At 42.6% G+C, this 17,320-nt stretch overlaps 1 protein-coding gene across 1 annotated transcript; it reads right to left on the minus strand.

Annotated features, from left to right (window-relative positions):
- Window positions 1–2,632: 2,632 nt before the first annotated feature.
- LOC134215060 (uncharacterized) lies at window positions 2,633–3,215 on the minus strand. The gene is made up of 2 exons (XM_062694314.1): window positions 3,114–3,215; window positions 2,633–3,048 (listed from the first exon to the last, which is right to left on the minus strand). Exons 1-2 carry the CDS (start codon window positions 3,181–3,183, stop codon window positions 2,663–2,665), a joined length of 456 nt encoding a protein of 151 aa, XP_062550298.1. The 5' UTR covers window positions 3,184–3,215; the 3' UTR covers window positions 2,633–2,662.
- Window positions 3,216–17,320: the final 14,105 nt, after the last annotated feature.

The raw sequence follows: 17,320 nt of genomic DNA on the forward strand, positions 1-17,320 counted from the left end.
AAGTTGACCAGATCGAGTTAACGTTGATGTCCAGTAGCGGGATTGGAGGTAGCTGCAGTTCTTCGAGCTCGTCTACTCGAGTGTCTGCAACACTTGTATATTCGGCAAGATTGGAAATATCGTCAGCAATGCATATTTCTAAGCGCTGATCCTGGTGACTTGGCAATGCAATATGTCATCATCTCCCCAGCTGTCGGAACCAGATACACTGCTAGAGACGGAACAACAGTCTGAAACAAAAACCACAGTAGTTTTTGCCGGTTTCATATGATCCATACATACCTTCGATTGCTTCTGGTTGTGAGATTTCCCACGAAACTGATTTGCCTTGAGTCTCTACACAAGTAGTCGAACGAACATGATCCGTTTCACCTCGAAATTTTTGCTTTTTCCTTGTAATCCAGTGATGAATCGCAGCTTTTCGTCTTTCAGACACGCACGGCATGATGAATCCAATCCGGTTTGTTTTTGTTGACATACTGCACTATTGTCGCTGCGCAAAGTTGCCAATATGATGGATTTTATGATAATAACCCAAATTAAATAATTCGTTTTTGACGAAAACATATTGCCTGATTTTCTCAAAATTGCACGCGGCGAACCCTTCATGAAAGGTACGGCCGCGCTTTCTGCACCCCGTTTACTTGATTCTTATGGACGCTGCAGTACCTTTCGACATTCATTCGCCGCGTGAAGTATTGTGCAAGTACCCATTTGGGAACACTACAAACGCCGCGCAGTGTATCATATCCAGAAAATCTGACAATACCTATATAAAATAAATAGCACGACAGAGTTTTTATTCAGCAAAAATATTTAATAATGTTCACAATTTCACATGCAGCGTACATTAATGGTTTCGGTATTTGTGGTTCGATTTAAGTAATTTCAGGCAGTTGTTAACTTTCAAACTGTTTGGCAACGCTACTGTAGATGATCAATGATTATTTAAGTACTCTATAAACACACATCACAATACGTAGCGTGTAAGATATAAACAAATAAAATAGTGAAAATATTTTCACCTAGAGATTGTTCCTTGCTTAAAGTCTGACCCAAAAGTGCAAGTGATCTGAAAATGGAGTGTACATATAATTTATCAAACATAGATACTGGTGATACAATTATGTGAAGGAACTCAAACGATTTGTGTGTTAAAGTTATGAATTATTTTGTCGTTCGATATTCAGAAAAACATCAGTAAGAAAAAGCATTATGAAGAAAATTATCCACGATGCTGCAAATTTTTGTGCGCTTGGCACTTTAGAATGAAGATTATTGCTAAATGAGTACGTAATAAGGTAGCAGTCAAAACAATTAACAAACTCGGCCAACCTGACCCAGCACTAGGATTGGTCAACCGAATTTTTCCCCCGCATTTGTTCGTTCATAACTTTTTCTTCAATTTGTTTTCATCGATGAAAATATGTCACAAATGTGCTCTAGACTTGTATATTTATGACAGTGAAAACCGTTTTTCGAAAAGCCGAACCAGAAGAGCCCTGGTCTCTCCTATGTTCCTCAAATAATATCAATTGTTATGAAACAAATTGGAAAAATAAATAGATTTTCATATCATATCATTTGTAATATGTAGTTATATATTCAATATTAAAGTAAATTTGTTTCAAATACCATACATTTAATTTCATAATTTATAAAATTCATTAATAGATCAATACATAACACGCCCGAGTAACGTATACAAACTGAAATAAATTATAGACACCTCCGAATAAAGGAAACTTGCGAACTTACTTACTGCGGGAATGATATTTCATAAGAATTCTTTAGTTAATTGTGACAATTTAATAGTAAGTGTACTAATATATGCAGGCAATAACGGTGGCATATGAGTCAATTCCCCGTATCCATCGAATCCTACTTTAGCAATATTTCACATCTTTTCTCTCTACCCAACTATGTGTATCGAAATTGAACAACAGTCGATCGCGTTTGAATCACAAACATGTGCTCCTGCCTGTCGTATTGAGGCGGGTTTGCTTCTGCTACGACAATAGAGGCTTGTTCGCAGCCGTTTGATCATTTATTCATCCACTTAGAATTCATTTGTTGATCAAAATCATTATCATATCAGGGGGGAAGGGGAATTTAATTTCTTTTTACTCTTTTTTCGTTTCAGAGAGCGAGCAAAGGCGCTTAAACCTAGGCTATTAGCCAGGCTAATACCTTCGCCCCATCCGAGGAAAATCATCGGCAAGGATAATGGAGTGACATAAATTTCTTAGCAAAGTCACTCCCAACGTATTTCCACAAATCAACTATCATTTGCTTATAATGATATGTACTCCTAAACCACATACCCTATCCACCATCCAATTCCTTGACATCTATGAGGGCGTCGGTGAGTCGCTGGCCTCTCGTTAAGTAGATGTCATATCATCATTTCCTTCCCTTTCCTAGTAACGGAGAAGATGGGCGTGGCCGGCAATGATAGCTTTCATGTTTTATCATTTTGGACCCCCAATTGGATTTCCATTTAATCCCAAATGGAAATCCATAAGCAATTGGGGTAAGAAAGGTAAAGAATATACATGACAACTATCAGTATGCAATCTACGAAATACTCCGTTACAACGCAACGCAACGCAACGCATGAGAACAACACAGATTTTTTTAATTTAAAATGATATTTATTAAATTACTGGATTCTAGCATCGAAGAGGACGCAAGCCAATGCAGCGCCACCGTCACCGGTCAGACCAACTTCGATTTCCACGGGAATGTCTCGGGCTGGCACTTCCAGGTTATCGTCGAACAAAACGTAATCGAAGGCAGTTCCGGCCACGATGGGGCAACCACCGACCAATCCAACCACGCAGGCATTCTCTAGCTCTGCGGGCAATTCAAGTCCGATATCCAGACCGGCAACACGGGCAACGATGTGAGCGGTGGCGGTGGCGCTTCCAACCGGGCTGACAATACCGCTGGCACGGGCGTTCACGGGCTGTCCGGCCACCAGAATACACTCACTTCCGGAGCACGCGTTCACGGTCAGCGTGGTTGGAGTGGGGGCTCCGTTCGGACCTGTGTGGATAGTAGGATTATAAGTTTAGAACTCTTGGAAGCTAAGTGATACTGGCTTAACTTACAGGCACGGAAGTTGACGGCAGCCATAGCCATGGCTGGCACCAGGGCGGCAACAAGCAAGAACTTGAGCATTTTTTCTGATTTGTTTAGATCGTGCAGCACGATGATTAATGGAAAGTGAATACTCTTAGGGGGACTTCACTTCGTATTTATATTTTCGAAAGAAAGATCACCTGCAGAGCTAATCAATTGCAGTAACATGGGGAAGATTAGATAAAATGAGAATTATTTTTGACGACGATGGAGGTCATGTTTTATTGCTCCTTATCGATAGCAATCGAAAACTGCCAGCAATTGTTCACTGCATTTGATAAGCAAAACGAGCGATACGTCATACGAAACGTGCCAATGGCACGAGATGGACTAATATTCGGACTGTTTATAGCTATCTACGTTTAAGCATTTTTTTTTCATTTCCCTCATATCATTAAGCTCTGCTTCACCAGTAGAGATAAAATAGATAAAATAAAGATATAAAATCTTATCACTAATTGCATAACACATATACCTACTGCAGATGGAAAGGGTCGTAGTGCATTCAAAGTGCAAAGGGCATTTTTTCCATAATAATCATCGATCAATGTTCAAATCGGCACTCTTGTTTGATAAGCGCAAACGTACCTAACAAAGCTTTTTTCCGTTGATTTCAAGGAAAAGGAAGTATTGGCTACGCAAGAATAAACATGTTCTGAACTCCAGCCAGATGCCATTAATGAACCCCACTGTAACTCTCTCATTACTTACTTGATACTTGATGGGCTACAGCTCTTCGATGAACCTACGCCGAATGGAGTATGCTTCTCCACTGGACTCGATCCTGGGCCAATCGCTTCCAGTCGCCCTGAACATTGAGCGCCCTCAGGTCCTCTTCAACTGCAAAAAGCCTTCCACGAAGCCTGCGGCCTCTTACGGGTTCTCTACTAAATATTATCTTCGCTTGACGTTCTTCCGGCATACGAACAACGTGACCAGCCCACCGTAGTCTGCCGTGTTGTATAAGCTTAATAATATCCAGCCCTTTATACACCGGGTACAATTCATGATTCATGCGTCGCCGCCAGATACCGTTCTCCTGTTAACCATCGAGTATTGTCCGCAGCATCTTACGCTCAAACACTCCGAAAGCTCTCCGATCAGCCTCCTTTAACGTCCATGTCTCATGGCCGTATAAAGCCACCGGAAGAATCAGAGTAGAATACAGCGCGAGTTTTGTTTTCGTTTACAGTCTACGAGGCTTAAGCTGGTTACGAAGTCCGTAATAAGCCCTATTTGCAGCTGCAATATGCCTTTTCACCTCGCGGGTAACATCATGGTCGCACGTCACAATTGTTCCAAGGTACACAAATTATTCTACAATTTTCACCATCCGGCACCACTCCACTACCACCACCACTAATGAACTCACGTTGATTGCCAGCGACTATGTACTTCGTTTTGCTGGTATTGATCGTGAGTGCAATCCTCGCTGTCTGCCTTTTTAAAAGGCACAAAAGCCTCTTCCACGACACGGCGATCAATCCCGATAATAGCGATTTCATTTATTTAGACTACATCTATACAGATAACACTGAATCAACAATTTGACGCCACAATACACGGTTCGAGGCCGCATCTCTCCATCCTCGAATACGCCCCACGCTCGCCAAGTCGTTCTGCACCTGGTCTGCCCATCTCGCTCGCTGCGCTCCACGTCGTCTCGTACCTGCCGGATCGGAAGCGAACACCATCTTTGCAGGGTTGCTGTCCGGCATTCTTGCAACATGCCCTGCCCATCGTACCCTTCCGGCTTTAGCTACCTTCTGGATACTGGGTTCGCCGTAGAGCTGGGCGAGCTCATGGTTCATTCTTCACCGCCACACACCGTCTTCTTGTACACCGCCAAAGATGGTCCTAAGCACCCGTCTCTCGAATACTCCGAGTGCTTGCAAGTCCTCCTCGAGCATTGTCCATGTTTCATGTCCGTAGAGGACTACCGGTCTTATTAACGTCTTGTACATGACACATTTGGTGCGGTGGCGAATCTTTTTCGACCGCAGTTTCTTCTGGAGCCCGTAGTAGGCTCGACTTCCACAGATGATGCGCCTTCGTATTTCACGACTAACGTTGTTGTCAGCCGTTAGCAAGGATCCGAAGTAGACGAATTCCTCGACCACCTCGAAGGTATCCCCGTCTATCGTAACACTGCTTCCCAGGCGGACCCTGTCGCGCTCGGTTCCACCCACAAGCATGTACTTTGTCTTTGACGCATTCACCACCAGTCCAACTTTTGTTGCTTCACGTTTCAGGCGGGTGTACAGTTCTGCCACCTTTGCAAATGTTCGGCCGACAATGTCCATGTCATCCGCGAAGCAAATAAATTGACTGGATCTGTTGAAAATCGTTCCCCGGCTGTTACACCCGGCTCTCCGCATGACACCTTCTAGCGCAATGTTGAACAACAGGCACGAAAGTCCATCACCTTGTCTTAGTCCCCGCCGCGATTCGAACGAACTGGAGTGTTCGCCCAGATCTTCACACAGTTTTGCACACCATCCACCGTTGCTTTGATCAGTCTGGTAAGCTTCCCAGGGAAGCTGTTCTCGTCCATAATTTTCCATAGCTCTACGGGGTCTATACTGTCGTATGCCGCCTTGAAATCAACGAACAGATGGTGCGTTGGGACCTGGTATTCACGGCATTTTTGAAGGATTTGCCGTACAGTAAAGATCTGGTCCGTTGTCGAGCGGCCGTCAACGAAACCGGCTTGATAACTTCCCACGAACTCGTTCACTAATGGTGACAGACGACGGAAGATGATCTGGGATATCACTTTGTAGGCGGCATTAAGGATGGTGATCGCTCGAAAGTTCTCACACTCCAGTTTGTCGCCTTTCTTGTAGATGGGGCATATAACCCCTTCCTTCCACTCCTCCGGTAGCTGTTCGTTTTCCCAGATTCTGACTATCAGTTTGTGCAGGCAAGTGGCCAGCTTTTCCGGGCCCATCTTGATGAGCTCAGCTCCGATACCATCCTTACCAGCTGCTTTATTGGTCTTTAGCTGTTGAATGGCATCCTTAACATCCCTCAAGGTGGGGGCTGGTTGGCTTCCATCGTCCGCTGAACTGACGTAGTCATCTCCTCCGCTGCCTTGACTTTCATTGCCTGTACTCTCAGCGCCATTCAGATGTTCCTCGTAGTGCTGCTTCCACCTTTCGATCACCACACGTTCGTCCGTCAAGATGCTCCATCCTTATCCCGGCACATTTCGGCTCGCGGCACGAAGCCTTTGCGGGATGCGTTGAGCTTCTGATAGAACTTGCGTGTATCTTGAGAACGGCACAGCTGTTCCATCTCCTCGCACTCCGCTTCTTCCAGACGGCGTTTCTTCTCCTGAAAAAGGGCGGGTCTGCTGTCTCCACTTCCGTCTATAACGTTCCACGTTCTGCCGGGTACCTTGCTGCAGCGCGACCGCCCGCGCTGCGTCCTTCTCCTCCAGAATCTGTCTGCACTCTTCGTCGAACCAATCGTTCCGTCGACTTCGACCCATATACCCGACGTTGTTCTCCGCTGCGTCGTTAATGGCTGCTTTGACTGTATTCCAGCAGTCCTCAAGAGGGGCCCATCGAGCTCACCCTCTTCCGGCAACGCTGCCTCGAGATGCTGCGCGTATGCAGTGGCGACATCAGGTTGCTTCAGTCGCTCTAGGTCGTACCGCGGCGGTCGTCGGTACCGAACATTGTTGATGACGGATAGTTTTGGGCGCAGTTTAACCATCACCAGATAGTGGTCAGAGTCGATGTTAGCGCCACGATATGTCCTGACGTCGATAATGTCGGAGAAGTGCCGTCCATCAATCAGAACGTGGTCGATTTGTGATTCTGTCTGCAGTGGCGATCTCCAGGTGTACCGATACGGGAGGCTGTGTTGGAAGTAGGTGCTGCGAATGGCCATATTCTTGGAGGCGGCGAAATCAATTAGTCGTAGGCCGTTTTCGTTCGTCAGCCGGTGAGCGCTGAACTTTCCAATAGTCGGTCTAAACACCTCCTCTTGGCCAACCTGAGCGTTCAAATCTCCTATGATGATTTTGACGTCGTGGCTTGGGCAGCTGTCGTACTCACGTTCCAGCTGCGCGTAGAATGCGTCCTTATCATCATCAGTGCTTCCGGAGTGTGGGCTATGGACGTTGATTATGCTGAAGTTGAAGAACCGGCCTTTGATCCTCAACCTGCACATTCGCTCGTTGATCGGCCACCACCCGATCACGCGCCTTTGCATGTCGCCCATCACTATGAAAGCTGTTCCCAGCTCGTGTAGCTGCCGCAGCTGTCGTAGATGGTATGATTACCTCTAAACGTTCGCACCATTGATCCCTTCCAACAAACCTCCTGCAGCGCTACGATGCCGAATCCACGGTCCTTGAGCACATCGGCGAGTATGCGTGTGCTCCCGATGAAGTTGAGAGATTTGCAGTTCCACGAACCGAGTTTCCAATCGCTAGTCCCTTTTCGTCGCAGTGATCTTCGCCGATGGTTCCGGTCCGTACTCTCTTGTTGATTGTTCGTTGCTTATGATTTTTAAAGGCTGGCTTGCAGGGCCTGACACCAAACCCCCTAAATTTCCGGAGGACCATTCCTCCTTATTTCCGGTGGACCATGGTGCACAGTTTCACTTAGAGTCCCTCGCTGGCACTCGGACGATGATCAGCCGCCCCTAACATGGAGTACAGACGCTGTTGTGAGCCGATCCTGACATGGAGAACAGACGCTCAATAAGATTTGCCCCTCCGGAGAGGAGCAAACCCCCCCCCTTCCCTGTCAGCATACGACCATAGTTCCCACCGGGGTTGGTTACCCGATCTTCCCTAAAGTTGCTCGTATCCCGGCCAGCACCGCGGGGAGGTAGGGATAGGAGTTGCTGGGTAAGAGGCTAAGGACCGCGAGATGGGGTCTATTTTATTCCTTCAGGTACGCGAAGTACCAATGGTACGCTTTACCCAGCATTTGCCGTGCCGGATAATAGCGATATCGTCCGCAAATACCAGGAGCATATACTATCTTGTGATAATGGTACCGCTTCTTTGTATACCAGCTCTCCTAATCGCTCCCTCGAGCGCTATATTGAACAGTAGGTTCGAGAGTGCATCACCCTGCTTTAATCCATCTAAGGTAACAAATGACGTCGATATTTCATCCGCAACCCTTACACTTGATTTCGATCCGTCCAACGTTATACGAATCAGCTGTATCAGTTTCGCCGGAAAACCATGTTCAAGCATAATTTGCCATAATTCATTCCTTTTCACTGGATCGTACGCCGCCTTGAAATCAATAAACAGATGATGCGTCTGCATGTTTTACTCCCGGAATTTATCAAGGATTAGTCTTAGGGTAAACATTTGATCCGTCGTTGATCAGCCCTCACGAAAACCTGCTTGGTATTCGCCGACGAAGGACTCTTCAAGCGGTCTCAATCTGTTGAACAGAATACGGGACATTATTTTGTACGCCGAATCAAGGAGGGTTATTCCTCGGTAATTGGCGCACTCCAGTCTGTGCCCTTTCTTAAGGAGAGGGCAAATGAGGCCGTCCAACCAGCTAGCAGGCATTTCCTCGTCTTCCCATATTTTCGACATAATATGGTGCAGAACTTCATAAAGCTGCTCACTGCCATGTTTGAGAAGTTCAACCGGGAGCTGGTCCTTCCCCGCAGCCTTATTGTTTTTCAGCTCTTTAACAGCTTTTTTAACATCATCTAGTGTAGGCGACTCCACAACTTGTCCATCGTCGCTAATATTTATTCTGCTCACCGATGCACCGTCACTTCCAGTATTCAACAAAGTGTCGAAGTGTTGCTTCCACCTGGCAGCCACTTCGGTTTTATCTGTCAGCAAATTCCCTTGTTGGTCGTTGCACATGACAGTCTTTCTCCAGACGCCATTGACAGACTCATAGAACCTCCGCATATCGTTCTGCTCCATTTTCTCCTGCGCCTCGCTAATAACTTGTTCTTCATATTCTTTCTTATTCCTGCGGTGGGTTCGTTTTTCGGCTGCTCTTGCTTCTTTGTATCGATCTCTATTCGATCGGGTACTCGACACCAACATCCGGCTTCTGGCAACGTTCTGCTCGTCTGTCACTCTCTGACACTCCACATCGAACCAACCCGTCCTGGGTCGCCTCTGTGCAGCGCCTACCACATCTCGTGCTCACCGCTCCATGGATCGACTCCCTTAGATCGTTGATGTTGTCGCTAACGTTGATTGCACCTCTCCGTTCGTCGAGCTTCTGGCGGTACTCAGCCAATACTCCTTCCGCCGACAATCGCTGGATATTGTAACGCATCGTTCGCTGTGATCTTTCGTTCGATACAGTTGACAACCGTGATGGAATTTTACTGAGAACGAGGTAGTGATCAAAGTCAATGTTCGGACCTGTGAATGTCCGCACATCGACAACATCCGAGAAATGGCGCCGCCAGAACATGGTCTATCTGGTTGCAAGTTTCACCATTTGGGTGTCTCCAGGTGTGCTTTCGGATGTTCTTTCGTGCAAAGTAGGTGCTACTGATGGCCATCCCTCTGGCAGCAGCAAAATTTACTAGCCGTAGGCCGTTGTCATTGGTAGCGGAGTGAAGGCTCTCCCTACCAATTATGGGACGGAAAAAGTCCTCTCTACCGACCTGAGCGTTAGCGTCTCCGATAACAATTTTCACGTCATGCTTTGGGCACTCTCCATAGGCTTTATCAAGACATTCATAAAACGTGTCCTTCACGTCGTCGGATTTATCGTTTGTCGGTGCGTAAACGTTGATTAGGCTGTAATTGAAGAATTTGCCCCGTACCCTCAACACACAGATTCGTTCGCTAATGGGTTTCCACCGCATCACTCGCTTCATCTGCTTGCCCATCACTACGAAACCAACTCCATGCTCTGCTTTTCTGGCGCCGCGATGTTATATTTGAATGCAGTGTTGGTCGTGGGGTCCACGGCTCGGAATTCACGTTCTCCGGATCTAGGTCATCGGACTTCTTGAATAGCGGCCACGTTCACTCCAACCTTCTGCAGTTCACGAGCCAGAAGGCTCACTCGTCCAGGTTCATTTAGGGTCCTGACATTCCAGGTACCAAGTTCCCAATCATAGTCCTTATTTCGTTGCCGGGTCGGTTGCCAAAAATAACGTTCACTTTTTCTTCTATCTCCATTTTTCGTGGTATTTTAGAGGCTTCAGTAAGCTACCTTACCGGGGTCGCGTTACCTACATCGCGCTGGTGGGGCTGCCACCTTAGGTATAGCTGACGCGATACAGCATTTCGTTGATCAGTCGCTGGGTACCAGGCAGACGCTGTTTGAGCCGCACCTCCTGGTAAACAGACGCACGAGGCGTACCTTTTCACTCTAGCTGATGTCAGAAGGACAACAGTGCCCAGGCTGCACTACCAGCTAAGTACAAAACCCTTAGCTGGCGGTCTTTTGTCATCGGACGACCCGTGGACACGTGAGATAGGAACTTCCCAAGTAACCAATAATCCATATATTCCGCCAAATCGGTCATATGGTGCTGCTTAAATGCTTATAAGTTTTTAAATAGCCGTATATTGGCTATGTAAGGCGGTTTTACGCAATACAGTGCTAATGGTTACTTGGGTTGTGGGGACCAGAGCTCTGTTGGGCGCTCCTTCCTTGATGTCAACCCACCATTTTGCAGCTGGCGAGGATATGGGATCTAAATGTCAATGAAGGAAAAATACATACGATTTGACAGTTAGTTTGAGGGTGAGATATAATAGAAATTGGGCAATCCACTCTGAGCGTGCATTGATGACAGATATGCAAATATCATCTGTATAATGGTTCGGTTGCCAACTAGAGATATAATAAAATCTCGATTAATCGATTAGTAACTAATCGACTACTCTCGATTCTTGTCGATTATTTAATCGAAATGGGAAGTAATCGACTCAAAATTAATCGAGTATCACAACGATTAATCGATTAATTGTAGTAATCGATTAATTTACGACATCTCTATTGCCAACATTGACTAGTGAATAGCAGGCCATGACTTTGCCTTTTTCCTCGTCGAGCACGCCCTGAGCTGCACGCTCGAGAAGACAGCACACAAGCGATCAAATCAACGAATAGCTCGTTCGGCGAAATTAGGCCACACATTTAACGATCCTGCCAGGTTGTTCCTGGTTGGAAATTATTGTTCTGTGAGTATCCTGTGGGCGTGATTGGGACGTTTTTTCTTCGGTTTCGACTTGTGATATCGAAGGGAAGATCGCCAGATTGAATGATTTGTTTATCGGTTTCGACTTGTTATGTCAAACGGCGTCAGCTTAAATGATTTGTTCATCGGTTTCGACTTGTAGTGTCGAAGACGCTCTGGAAGAGCGTCGGATTAAATGATTTGCTCATCGATTTCAACTTGTAATGTCGAAGATGCTCTGGACGCTAATTCCAAGGCATTATTGTAACTTGGGCAGCTTCGAAGGCCTTTAAGAGATCGACAGCGACTTCGAGCTTTGCTCTTGACTTGTTGCGTCATTCTTCTCTCCAGCCCTGACGCCGGGAACCTACACCTACAGGGTCTAGGAATGGATAGAAGAAGGACGCCATTTCAATAATATAATGTGAACACTGAAGTCGGCTTTAACAAGGCTGATTGGGCCATCCGCGTCGATTGCTAAATCTGCTTAAAACTGCCTATAAGCCCATAATCTGCATAAAATGCTATTGAAAATAATAACCGTTTTTCTAACTTTCATGTATCCCCATGCTATTTACGAAAAAACCTGGGTAAAAACTGCGTAAAAACTTGTTCCAGTGTAGTTAAATATTTTTCAAAGGAGTTTTTACAATGGAATTTCAACTGGAAAATTTGTTCTGGAGAATTTTGGCTCTCTAAATCTTTCTCAATATGTTTTCGTTGAGGAATAGGAAATAAAACCGCAAGCCGAAGAAAGTTTTATGAACAGTTTCCCTTTTCAAATTAAATGAAATAAAATAATCTGAATCGGATAAATATACATCTCGTTTCAATCTTTTAAAACTGTGTACACCCAAAAAACAAATCTTACAATTATTGTATAAAATCGTGGCATATACAAATCTGTAAGATTTTTATACAGAAATTGTATTAAAATAATACAAATCTGTATAATTTCAATACAACGATTGTATTAAAATCTTCCAAAAATTGTATATGCCCAATTATTATACAGTTTCTGTAAGATTCTTATGCAGAACTGTATTAAAATCTGCCATCCGCTGGTTGGGTGATAGTTGCCCGAGCAGGAGCGACGACCTCGATAACAGAAATTGGTATGAACTAGCCTTCCATAAGAGGTAAAATACCAAAAAATAATACCAAAAACTTATATGCAGAATACATGAGGCCTAACATGCTTAGGTATTTCAATACCAAACGAATAAAAATTGGTTATTCATTTGGTGTCGAAATTCAATTTAATAACTGAATATGTTATTGCTTAAGTATTGTGCATATTACTTTTTGGTATTATTCCTTTGGTATTTTACCTCTTATGCAGAGCTAGTTCATAACAGAGTATGGTATCAATAACAGAATTAGGTAGTATGGAGCTAATTTCTCCTGATCGGGTGTTTTCAAAATCGAAAAAAATATTTCAATAATATAATGTGAACACTGAAGTCGGCTTTAACAAGGCTGATTGGTACCGCGTTAATTAAACCCATTTATGAAAACCTCGTGATACCCGAAATCCACGTAGATTGCTAAATCTGCTTCAAACTGCCAATAAGCCCATAATCTGCATAAAATGCTATTGAAATTAATATCCGTTTTTCTAACTTTCATGTATTCCCATGCTATTTACAAAAAATCTTGGGTAAAAATTGCGTAAAAACTTGTTCCAGCATACTTAAATATTTTTCAAAGGAGTTTTTACAATGGAATTTCAACTGGGAAACTTGTTCTGGAGAATTTTGGCTCTCTAAGTCTTTCTCAATATGTTTTCGGAATAGAAAATTTAGCTGCAAGCCGAAGAAAGTTTTACGAACAGTTTCCCTTTCCAAAATAAATGAAATAAAATAATCTGAATCGGATAAATATACCTACATCTCGTTTAAATCTTTCTAAACTGCGTAGTTGCAACTGAAAACATGTTTTCAAAATCGAAAAAAAAATTACAGTCGATTTCTCAACAGTAGATAATAATAATTATTATTCAGCTCCCTCGAATTTGCACAGACATATTACTGCAAACAGCAACAACTCTAAACTCACGTGAAATAAAAATACAATAATTTATTCACTATCCTAGTATGCAACGTATTGCACCAGTAATCAAATTAGCATAGATAACGTTGAATCAATTTCGACTATATCTGTAGGAATCCCCTCTCCTTGGAAATTATATATGCATGTGCTTACTGATATTTCTATTAATCCATCTGTCGTCCCATCTCCGGCTTAAAAGGCCCTATCTCATTATTGATATTAATGAGCGCTATCATCGAAAGACAACCTCCCACACCCTATCTGAGTACGGCTAAGAGTGTGCGATATAAGATGTTTGAAGTCGATACAAAACGAAATGCGGTAACGAAACGCGCGCTCTTGCATTTTATACAACGATGGTGAAAAGACATCCCTGGCGGTAGCATTAACAAACCTGGACTACACGACAGCTGAAAAGTTTAAAAATTTGTACCCACATATAATTAAATATATTTTGTACTTTCAGAAATTGAAACCTAGTTTGAACTATTATACAATGCTTGAGTGCAATTGCTATCAAGTACCAGCCAGACAATTAGTACAAATACCACATACCCCTTCATTTAGCCACTCCTATATTATCTACCACTCGTAACAAATCGGTGGCCCATGTTTGGCACCCGTTTAGCACAATAAAAAGTTACAACTTTGAGAGCATATCAAATCAACACTCGCAAATTGAATGGTCCGCAAGGGAACCCACCCCGACGCAAAGTCGCTTTATAATCCACCGTAAATTGACGGCACGTGACCTGGCTTTTGTTATCAGAGTGAACCTTCGGAGCGGCACGCGACTCCACCAGGAAGCACCAGATTGAGTAATTTATATCCGGATTTGGTTCTGGGGTTCTGCGACTCGGTTGTTCGTCCGAAAAGGGGAATAGATTTCAGCGACTGAGCAGTGTGTGGTTTTGGTTCACACATGTGACAATGTGACATGGGCTGTTCTGGTACCTATATTAGTATTTATGACGTGTTGTGATTATCGCCAAGCAATGATCCCACCGGGAAAAAAGGCGTTCATGGTTGAACAGTGATAAAGAGATTAACTTTTATTGTAATCCAATAAATAACTATCACGCATCGGTAAACGGAAGATTGCTACAGATGAATCATGTGTCCTGTTCTATTCCATCGGAAGAGTGACACCAAATGGAAACAGTTCCGTTGATATTGACAAATGACCGATAGGAGACTGTCCCTCAAGGATATGAATTAATCCGAAGAAGGAAACAAGTGCCGCAATCGATCTTGCCTTGGAAGCTTCTTGTCGTCCCACGGTGGGAACCGAGCAGGAATCCAATTCAACTCTATAATTGTTTCTGTCTCGCTAATCAAAACTCCGCTGGTCACAGGCAGAGGGCGGACAGCTTTCCTCCAATCAAGGAAAAACCTACGTTGCTACAACGCTTGTCTGTGTTCGATTATGCTTTCCCTCGGGACATTCCGCTTCGAAGCAATTCGAAATAAGAAAACATGATGAAGATAATCTGCGATAGTTTTTGCTCTGCTGCTCGTGACATGGATGACTGGCAGACATAATCTATTTATTTGGTTGAATAACACATGAGAGTCATGTGGAGGTCAATTGAAAAGACATTAATCAAACTGACGCTTTTTGTGACATCATCGTTAGCCAGGAGAAGTTGAAGAGGATAGTTCATATTTGCTTGCTCTATTCGTTTTTCACTTCAGCATGTAGTAGAAACTAAATTGATTTGCAGTAAAAGTAACTATTTATTATGTACTAGGAAGATTTGGAAACTATCACCTGGATATTACAATAAATTAATGTGAAACTGTCTAAAGAATCAAACTACAGTCGACTCTTTACATTTCGATGTTCTATATCTCGATATCGCGGGACTCGCACCGTTGTAAAAAGTACACAAAAAGTAAAAGCACCGTTGTAAAAAGTACAAAAGTACAAAAAGTATATTTGAAAAAGCACACTCTTGTCCTTACAAGAGCGACAGGGCTGCGTGAGTGATCCAGGACCATGCTTCTAATAGTTTCGGGTAGACATTTTCGGAAAATATTATATTTATATTTACTCGCACTTGACACCAGGTTGGTCAAACTCGGTACATACATAAGTATTAGAAAGCATAAGTATTAGACCGCTAGTGGCGTCGTAGACATTAAACGTATTTTACCAATTTTTAGCTTAACTTGACAGTTGCATCATGTTATAGTGCATGTTTTGTTTCATCACCAACATCGGTTTGACACTTGGACACTTGTAGTACCGGTACTTTTCCAATTGAGTTTACAAATTTCTAAAAAAAATACCGAAGGAATTTCTAAAAGAATTTCAGAAGAAATTCTTAAAAGAATGTGTAAAGGAATTTCATAACGGAATTTCCAAATTAAATTCTGTATGAATTACCAATATTCTTAAATTCCTGCAAAAACTTCTTTGGACCTTCCTCCAAGAATTCTTTCGGAATTTCTTGGGGTTTCTTCTGAAAATCCTCCGAAAATTGCTTCGGAGATAAATTCATAAATTTCATTAGATATTCTTCATAATATTATTTTGAAAATTCGAAGAAGGAATCATAAGAAAATTTTGAAAGATCCTTCTTTTGGGATTTTTTTTCAGTACCAACAACACAAGCAAATTGTATTAGGATTACCTTTGAAAATTCCAGTACTTTTTAAAGAAATCCCTTTGGAAACTCTAGAAAGAAATTCTTGAAATTCCTTAGAAATGTCCCTCAGAATCATCCTCCAGGAGTTCTTTCGAGAATTTCTCTGGATATTCCTTCGGATTTTATTTATAAATTCTTACATATATTCCTTTAGATCTTTGGAGATTCCTTTGGAAATTCTTCAGAATTTCCTCTGCGCATTCTTCCAGGAATTTCTTTAGAAAATCAATTAGCATTTCTTCTAGGAATCCTTCGTTAATTTCATTTGGAAATTATTGTGGGAATTTCTTACGAAATTACTGAATTACTTAATTAATTTCTGTCTTAATTTTGAAAGATATCTTACATTAGAATTCCTGGAGAAAATTTAATAAGGCGTTTCGGGAGGTTTTACGAAAGAATCCCAGGAGGAACATTAAAATGAACTACACAAAGAATTTTATAAATTATTCCTAGAGTAATTCCCGAAAGAATTTCTGGATTATTTACTGGAGAAACTTCAGAAAAAATACTGGAGGAATTTCCAAATGTATTCCAGGAAGAATTTCCGAAGAACTACCTGAAAAGATTTGGGATAAGAATTTTTAAACGAATTTCTAAAGGAATTGTAGAAGCTATTTCCTAAGGAATTATTTAAAGAATCTTGGAAATAATTTCCAATGAAATTAAAAAAAAAATCCTATCGGAATATTCAATTTTTTTTTAAATTTCAACTAGAATTCCTAACGAAACATCTGAATGAATTCCTTTGGGACTTCTGCCAGGAATTTCTCCGAGAAGTCCTCTTCGAAAATTCGGAAAACAGTAAAACAAAATCCTGTTTAAAATCTGGAATTGAGACTTAACCTTAAAAACCGAAAAAATATCGAGATTGCAGTCGATCCTTCATCATTCTTTTTCGAATATCTCGGGAATTCCTTGGGAATTTACTTCAGGAGTTACTTCTGAAATTTCTTCAGTAATCATTCAGGTGATATTTGAAAAACTAATTGACCAAGCAGACGTTGTCATACATAGTAGGTAAAAATGCGCGTTGTGAACTGCGTATGCGATATTCCCATGCAGATCTTTATTTTAGCTTTTCACGATATACTCAACTTTACTAATAATTTTTGCATGAGGAAATATCATATAAACCCGTCGGAAACTATAACGAAAATAACTGCTGAAGGAATAAATAAAATCCATCTAGCCGTTTTCGAGTTATGCGAATACGAACACAGACCATTTCATTTTATTATATAGAGAAGATAGAAGAAGATAGATAGAAGATAGAAGATAGATTTCGTTCGGGAAATCTCCCCAATTTTTCCAATCCA

This window comes from Armigeres subalbatus, chromosome 2 (assembly GCF_024139115.2).
Source record: "Armigeres subalbatus isolate Guangzhou_Male chromosome 2, GZ_Asu_2, whole genome shotgun sequence".
Taxonomy (NCBI): domain Eukaryota; kingdom Metazoa; phylum Arthropoda; class Insecta; order Diptera; family Culicidae; genus Armigeres; species Armigeres subalbatus.